General features: G+C 39.3%; 1 protein-coding gene across 1 annotated transcript; it reads right to left on the bottom strand.

Moving 5' to 3' along the window:
* Nucleotides 1-267: 267 nt before the first annotated feature.
* LOC130738087 (protein ROLLING AND ERECT LEAF 2-like) lies at nucleotides 268-7,221 on the bottom strand. Its single transcript, XM_057589990.1, has 4 exons — nucleotides 5,191-7,221; nucleotides 3,100-3,314; nucleotides 2,481-2,704; nucleotides 268-1,624 (listed from the first exon to the last, which is right to left on the bottom strand). Exons 1-4 carry the CDS (start codon nucleotides 6,638-6,640, stop codon nucleotides 826-828), a joined length of 2,688 nt encoding a protein of 895 aa, XP_057445973.1. The 5' UTR covers nucleotides 6,641-7,221; the 3' UTR covers nucleotides 268-825.
* Between the last annotated feature and the right edge of the window lie 1,159 nt (nucleotides 7,222-8,380).

The following is an 8,380-nucleotide window of genomic DNA, read 5'->3' as shown; positions in this document are numbered from 1 at the left end:
GCTTCACCATCTTTCCTGAAACCAGAGTGCATAGCTGGGAAATTCATTTGATTCACTTGTATTGCAAATAGCACTGAAAACATTCAAACTGAAAGAACTTTTCAAATATAACCAATAAACCAAATTATGTCCAGACAGTGCACATATATTGCATACCGATCACAGAACTAATATTTGTAGTTTAAAATAAAATGAGTACCACAATTTAATGTGAACTGGCCATTTAAGCTTTCAATATAGTAAGGCAGAATCTTGGTAACAGAGAAATAGAGAACAGTACAGGATGGAAAAAACAGGAAATTTAAGCATATTTTAAGTTGTAATTCACTAGATCATACTTGAAACATCGATTGCTACTTCCCCATAACATCCTACTCCCAGGCATATCCAACCCACATATACAATACAACCTACAACCAATCAACCAATAAATGAATTATTCTGTACAAAATTTTACCTAACTGTAGATTGGGTGTTCCAGGAACTGAATTCAAGATGACCACTTCCTGACATTTAGGCACCCAAATTTTCCGTGTGTGTTTGTTTTTCCATTTGCATCAACACAAAGATGATTTCACCAGCTGTGGCAATAAACTCATCGTGGATCAGCTTGAGTTCAATAGAAATCCAATCACGCACTTTGTTGCTGAAACTTGGTCTAAGCAAACCTCTCTAGGGTTATCAAAAGGTGCTTTCCTACATAGTAAAAGATTAACTCTAGCTGCAAAACTGGTGGTTAGTTGTGAATCTTCATCCTAGTCTAAACTCCCGCAATCAATCCACATTACTAAATAAATGCTCAAAGATGCCAAATAGTCTGAATCTCTAAGAGTCCTCAGCATTTTGAAGCCTGACCTGCTCATGAGCTTTCACCACCTCTGAAGTGAAACTTTCTAATGTCTTAAAAATGGGAACCAAACCAGCTTGTAAACTATTAGAAGCTGCATCATGAACAAGTTTCATGGCTTCTTTATGCCTGGCCCTTTCTTCATGCAACCTCTTCTTCATAGAATCTAGATCCACCTTCAGATCATCTAGTGGTGAAACCCCACTGTCAGAAGAAAGCTTTGACAATGCAGCCTTTGTGGAAACTTTATCATGCCCGTGGTGTTCTGAGCCTCCCATCTCTGTGCGCAAAGTTCTAAGCTGTTTCTCAAAGTCCTTTTTGAGATATTCTGTTCTGATTCTCTGCCGTTGCTCCTCGTCTTGCCTCTCCCACAACTCATGCAATTGTTGAGCAAATCCTTGCATTGAATCTGCTACCCCTTTTTCTGAAATTCTAGTCATTGCTTGATGCCAGTCATTGCAAATTATGAAGACTGGTGGAGCTCCCATCCGACTTGGAGAGAAAGGGACAACACCATCATCTGTTTCTTCAGGTTCATTAAGAAGGCACCTTATGAGCCACCCGTTCAAATTTTCGACATAAGACTTTTGAGTCTTGACCCAATTGTTGAACTGACTGCACCAATTCAGAAGCTCCTTCTCAAGTTCTAAGATGGCCTTCAAACCTTCATCTCTTTCCAAACCTGTGTTAAACTTAAGAGATTGAGTTTTACTCTCCATGATAGCTTGGAACTGTTTCTGGTGGCATTTGAGCATGAATTTCCACATTCTTATCAATCTGTTGATAAAAAATGTATTCGTGAAATCAGTAACTTTATAACTTCAAATTTCGGAAGAACAATTCAATCATGTTGGGAAACAATAGATTTTGCCATTCCAAAAAACCAAAATGTAAAATATTAATAATGATGATGTAAGCATGTTTTCAGCCCCTTCCCACTTGATGAAAGATTATTACTGAAGCCATTTCTCATCAATCACTCAAAGAGATATAATTTGGGTCAATTTCATCCCTCTATCCATCTGAGACAAAAAACCTCAATAGAATGCCTGAATTGGCACATTAAGTACCGTGTCACACCATCAATCTCCGCCTCTCGCATCCAGGAGGGCTCCTATATCAGCATTAATAGTGACAGCAGGGCACTTAACTTGCAAGCTCAAACATTCCATTAGGGATTTCTCATTCTTAGATGGCCAGAGGAGTGACATTGAGCCAGTTGAACTTTGGGGGACAAACTTGCTTCTTTGAAGGAATTGACCAGAAAAAAGGCATCTTTGGAGGACCAAAACAGTGTTTTCCCAATCTACTTTGGACAAAGGCAAAAGTATAACAAATGAGTCATTAACTATATGCAAAGACACCAAATCAAGGCAGTCAATGATGTGAAACTTCAAATTTTGGTGGCTCTTGTGAAATTTGAAAACTCTAATACATCATTATTATCCATTTAAGAATAATCCTTAGAAGGGAAAAAGAGACATAAACAAATGGCCCCGTTTGAAATAATAACAAAAAAAAGGGCATAAGACAGTATTTTCTTATCACAATTTTAATTCTTTGTGGCAAGAAATTACCAAGCAGGCAAGCACAACAATAAATATCATATTGAATAAGTGAAGCAATTTGATACCCATCAATCAATGCTGCAAGCTTAGGCTGCAATTCATCATCCCTCAATTTGTGTATCCTGCCCGATATAGATTCAATACTTCTGATGCAAATATTGATTTTTGTTTGCAACTTTCTAATAGATGTCTCTGTACCCTCAATTTTACTAGATTCAGCTCCTCGACTATCCAATGTTTTCAGTCTCTTGCATTGTTTCTCATAAATAGCCCGTAACCTCTCTTCATCCTGAGAAGAGTGCAAACATATAGGCATAATTTGAAATTAACTAAGTATGATATCATCTAAAGCATATATAAATACAGGTATGTGGCATAAGGGACAAGTTATTTAGTAGAGCAACTAAAATATAATGAAAACCAATGCTGAATGCGCAGAACATACTTGACATCATACAATACATGTTACTCAGTTATGAAGTTTCAAATTATACAAGAAGGTACGAAAGGGAAACTCTATTACAAGAAATTCAGTTGTCTTCAGAAAGTTGGTTACACAACAAATCAGTTAGATGGATATCAGACTATTGAAGGGGCTAATCATTTCTAATTTCATGCATCATTTTAGTTTAAACTTTAAAGAATCTAAACTCTTGATTAATTTCAATGCATTTATATTCATACCTTGACTTCCTTGTACAGTTTCTTTTCCCACGCATAAAGTCTTTCCAACGTAGATGAAAGGTTTTCTGGGTCTGTCTTCATGTCTTTCCCAGGTTCCTCATAGTATGCTTTTGCCAATTTCATTGCCCTAGAAGATAATTGTACTGGCGGTCTAGACGGAGGATGTGAAGGTAACTTAGACGGTGCTACTATCTGCAAGATTCTCGATAAGATAACTGCATAAAAACGCATAACAAGACATTAAAACAATAAACTGTAAATCTGTAATATTCACATAATTTAGTTGATTAATATTTCAATTTCAGTTTCATAGTAGATAATTGTATTGAGAATAAAAATTCAAAACTTTTTAACTTGAAAGCCCCATAAAATTTATATCCAGTAGATAATTCACTTGAAAGACTCAGGTTTGGCAGATTTATAGGGAAGGGAATCATTTTGCAGATGCTTTGACAAAACAGGGATGTTCTAAGAAAAATGACTTATGGGCTCTAATAGATAAACCTTAAACAATAGACTTGCGTATCCCTGTTGTAATAGAGACGTCATGTATCAAAATAAAATAAATTTCTGCTGTTAAAAAAAGGACTCATTTTACTTTGGCCTTTACATCAAACTGCACCTATATTTTCTTGAAACACAAGCTTGGGAGGCTAACCCCAAATGGTTCATGATGAAAAATGTATTCCCTTTACAGTAATTCAACTTGGTTACCAATTTATCATACAATCTGGTAATGGTACGGTCTGCAGTCTGTCTATACTAACTAGATTATTTGTTTAGGATAGGAGAATAAAGGTGAACAGTACAAAAGAAAATTGAGTAATTGTCAATAAAGGGAGTCAAATCAGATCTCATTCAATATAATTGGTAACCACTCAGCATGAGAAATATTCTGTCTGTGTAACTCATGCTTGCGAATCACCATGAGTCTATTGCTGGAAGTTGTAAGCAATACTACTTTAAAACAAACCTGCTTCCATTTAATGTGAAGTAAATCAGATCTCATTCAATATAATTGGTAACCACTCAGCATGAGAAATATTCTGTCTGTGTAACTCATGCTTGCGAATCACCATGAGTCTATTGCTGGAAGTTGTAAGCAATACTACTTTAAAACAAACCTGCTTCCATTTAATGTGAAGTAAATCAGATCTCATTCAATATAATTGGTAACCACTCAGCATGAGAAATATTCTGTCTGTGTAACTCATGCTTGCGAATCACCATGAGTCTATTGCTGGAAGTTGTAAGCAATACTACTTTAAAACAAACCTGCTTCCATTTAATGTGAAGTAAATCAGATCTCATTCAATATAATTGGTAACCACTCAGCATGAGAAATATTCTGTCTGTGTAACTCATGCTTGCGAATCACCATGAGTCTATTGCTGGAAGTTGTAAGCAATACTACTTTAAAACAAACCTGCTTCCATTTAATGTGAAGTAAATAACCTCTCCTCAATGCTGAGATTATATTGGTTTAAATGAAACCAGTATCCATAACACGCATGAATCTTGTTATTCTGTCAAGCTAAAAGCAAGCCAAGGAAGGCAGAAGCCAAAAGAACTAAAAACTAAAACATACGAGTAGCCAGCGGGAAATCCTTTTGATGAAGTGTTTAGATGCTTGGTTCTTAGTACTTCCTAAAAGCATCCAATACTAATGTACATCAAATATTTGCAACAATTCCATATTTTTCTCATCACCTGATCCAATAAAACTCCCTTCCCCCTTTTCTTCTTCAACAGGTTTATGTATAAAGGACCAAACAATCAAAATACTACTACTCACACATTGATGGCTACTAAAGAGGAACAAGCTCAAGTAAGTCCCAGAAAGTTTTGAGAGGACAAGCATTATTTACATAGATACCAAATAATCGAAAAAAACTAACACTTAGACATTAACTAATGGCTACTAAAGGTGGAACAAGATCAATTAAGTTACAGAAAATTCTGACAGAAATAAAGCATTATTAACATTGGTACCAAATAATAGAAATGCTAACACACACATCAATGGCTACTGAAGGAGGAACACTAAGTCACAAAAATTTGAGAGAAAACAAGCATTAAGTACATTGGTACCTCTCAATGCCGCAACCCTGGACTGATAAGGTGGTTTGCAAACCTCAAGCAGCAGAGCAACCTCTTTTCCATAACTAGAAGCTGTCTCAAACTCATCTCTTATTTCCTGAACAACCTCCCTGAGATCCCTGGTTCCATGGGGAGACAGAGTTGTTAAGCTACTCAATATGGAAGACTCACCATCCACTGGGGTAACAGTCGCTGCTTCATCATTTTCAATCTCAAAACTCACCCCTTTCTTCCTAACCTGTTCTTCTGGAGAACTTTTAGAAGCAACAGTGTCAGGACTCTCCTTTTCCGGAGCAGAAATCGAGCCACCGCCATCGCTGCTATGATGAAACCGCACCGTTTTGGAACTTCCCTCACTGCTGCTCACCTGTTGCAGAGGCACATCCTTTGAATTCGAAGTCCCCTCCCCAAAATCTCTTCCACCAGCAGCAACAGCAACATGTTCCTTCTGTTTCAACTCTTCCTCTTCCGCCACCTTCTTCTTCTTCTTCTTCATCTCATTCTCATGACGAACCACTTTCACCGCTTCCTGCTCCGTCTCGTCTTCCAACTCAGGAATCCCCTCCCTCTCCCTCACCTCCTTCGAATCAGGACTACTCGCTCTCGACCCCAACCCGCTATACCCATAACCCTGATACCCATTATCGGTGGTGCTGTCGAAGAAGTTCAGAAAATCCCAAGTCGAAACCCTCGGCGGCGACGGTGGTGCTGGAGGCGGCGTAGGCGCCGACGGCGCCGAATACGACGGTCCCGGCGGAAACCCAAAGAAAGCACCGTTAACATTCGCACCCGGGTACCCGTATGAAGGATCCGGCCATTGCCCATTTGCTGCAACAAACTGCCTCTCTGGTTCTTCGTACACCATGGATTTTCCTCGAGGTGCAGATTTCTTCATGTAGTAGGCGAAAGTGTTCACCCCTGGCTGGTTCCAATCTTGGGGTTGTTGATTTGGATATGGATGTTGATAGTGATATTGGTAACCACCGTAAGGAGGAGGATACGGTGAAGAAGAAGAAGGGTGTTGTTGTTCCTCTGGTTCTGGCTCTGATTCTGCTTCTGGGGTGTCGTGAATGTGAATGTGACCAGAAGAAGGAGAACTGAGCTCGGATCCAGAGGATAACTGCAGGTGAGAGCCGTGATTCGACGGCGGCGAATCGCCGTGGTGAGAGAAAGACGGCGAAGAAGAAGAGAGGCTATGGCGGTTCTTGGGTTTTCCCTGATCGGACGGCAATGTGAGAACAGGGGAGGAAGGTATGACGAAAACGTCCTGGTCGGCGAATCTCCGAAGCGCGTCGCCGATGTCTCGCAGAGACTGGAAGTACGCGACGTGGGCTGCGGCGAGGGCGTATCTCTCCTCCGCCGCGGCTCTGAGGAAGTTCTTCCGCTCCCGACAGAGTGCCACCACCGGGAAATCGTCGACCTTGGAGCCCCCGCAGCCCATGTCAAATGAGAAACCACAAGCACCGTGTCGTTGTCGGGTCGCAGTGGGTCATGGTGTTTGACCGTGAAAATGCAGAAGAAGCATGGTGGTGGAAAAAGAAAAACAGAGAACAAGAAGGAAAGGTGTTTTGCTTTTTTAATAATAGTTAATTAATGATCTATTGTATTGTATTGTATTGTATTGTATTGTATTGTACTATTCACTCTGGTCTCTCTGTCTGCATTTTTCTCATGTGTTTGTGTTTGTTTAATTACAGAGAAGCATGAAAATGAGTGAAAACACGAGAGAGGAATCAGAATCAGACCGTTGAAGGCGATAGTTCGATCATGAGAGCAGAACAGAACTCACTCAGAACTTATCAGATTTCAGAACCGTGAATCTGAAAGAGAGAGAGAAAAAAGGGTAAAGAAAGAAAGTGGAGAGGGTGTGGAGTAATAAAAAAATGGGGGAAATGAGCATAGAGATTGGTGAAGTTAGGGATCTGTTGATTTGTGACAGAGAAATTGTTTGTTGTTGGATTGAGAAAGAGAAAGAGAAAGAGGAAGGAGGGTGGTGAAACGGAACCCGCCATTGTGAACGGACCCGCACCCAGCAGTGTAATGATGATGATGATTACTTACCACTCTGGTGTTTGTTTTTAATTTTTTACCATTCAATGTTGGGTTCGTTTGGGTGGTGTTTTCACAGTTTCACTCACGCGCGAAGGCGCAGTTACTTGGACGAAGTAACCACGTCTCATCAAATTCATTGCAAACACCTTCCTTCCAACACGCGTTCACTGCCCATGCAGTTTTTGACGTCAAACTTCTGCCATGCGGCGGGGTCCTACACGGCTGCATACACTCTATTCCACTTTAATTTCTTCCGTACCCATTACAATACTCTTCACAATTATTTTCCCGAAGTAAGGGTTTATTGAAGAGCAATGCTATAAGGTAGGACAAAACAGGCACTGAATGATGCACGAGAGTCATTTAACCGCCATGAAATTACAATTGTTAAAAAAAAAAGTTACGGTTTTTGGCGATTTTAAACCGCTAGAAAGTGATTCGTGCGTGGTGCACAAAGCCCAAGGTCGTGCCCCACAACATTTTCCTTTATTGAATGCCAATAAATTTAAGATATAGATTTTTCAACAATGAATTTTATTCAATGCAAAACAAGTGAAAGTAACATAACAAAAACAACAAAGGCAAAACTAAAACACACATAAAAAACGTAAAGAACATAAATTGAAATCACGCAAAACAATTAATGCATACTACTTGCCAAACTTCCTCGGATGAGTAGTTCCGAGATGTTCTAGACAAGTCTGAAGAGTCTCCTTGTCAATACTGGAAAGTACAACTCCATAGAATTTCCCCATTTTTAGCATGTTCTGCGCCCTCTCATAAGTAATCGAGAATTTGATTTGTAGACGGAAGCTCTCGATTCTCTACATCTACAAGAGATTCTACCCCAACCGACATGTCACTATCCTCTGCTACCAAGACTCGAAGATCCTTCTTCTTCTTGGGCTGACCTCTCCCTCTGCGTGTTTCTTAGGCCGACCTTTTACTCTTTACAATTTAATTTTAATAATATTTTTACGACAAGTTTATGTTTGGTTTATGAGAGAAATTAAATAAAGAAGAGAGGATGAGGTAATATTAGTGGAGAGAAATAAGTGAGAAATAGAGTAGAGAGAAGATGAATAAAGAGAAAAAAAAATAGAAGAGAAAGATTGATGTGTAAACTTGA

The sequence above is a fragment of the Lotus japonicus genome, chromosome 1 (assembly GCF_012489685.1).
Source record: "Lotus japonicus ecotype B-129 chromosome 1, LjGifu_v1.2".
Taxonomy (NCBI): domain Eukaryota; kingdom Viridiplantae; phylum Streptophyta; class Magnoliopsida; order Fabales; family Fabaceae; genus Lotus; species Lotus japonicus.
This window is presented reverse-complemented; position numbering and strand designations above follow the sequence as displayed.

Bases quoted from the DNA above. Each gene is read 5' to 3' on its own strand.
- LOC130738087 (XM_057589990.1), bottom strand. From the start codon at position 6,640: ATGGGCTGCGGGGGCTCCAAGGTCGACGATTTCCCGGTGGTGGCACTC. The intron at 3,315-5,190 runs GTACCAATGTAC...GTTTTTATGCAG, and splicing joins CAGGGTTGCGGCATTGAGAG to TTATCTTATCGAGAATCTTG. The intron at 2,705-3,099 runs GTATGAATATAA...CACTCTTCTCAG, and splicing joins AACTGTACAAGGAAGTCAAG to GATGAAGAGAGGTTACGGGC.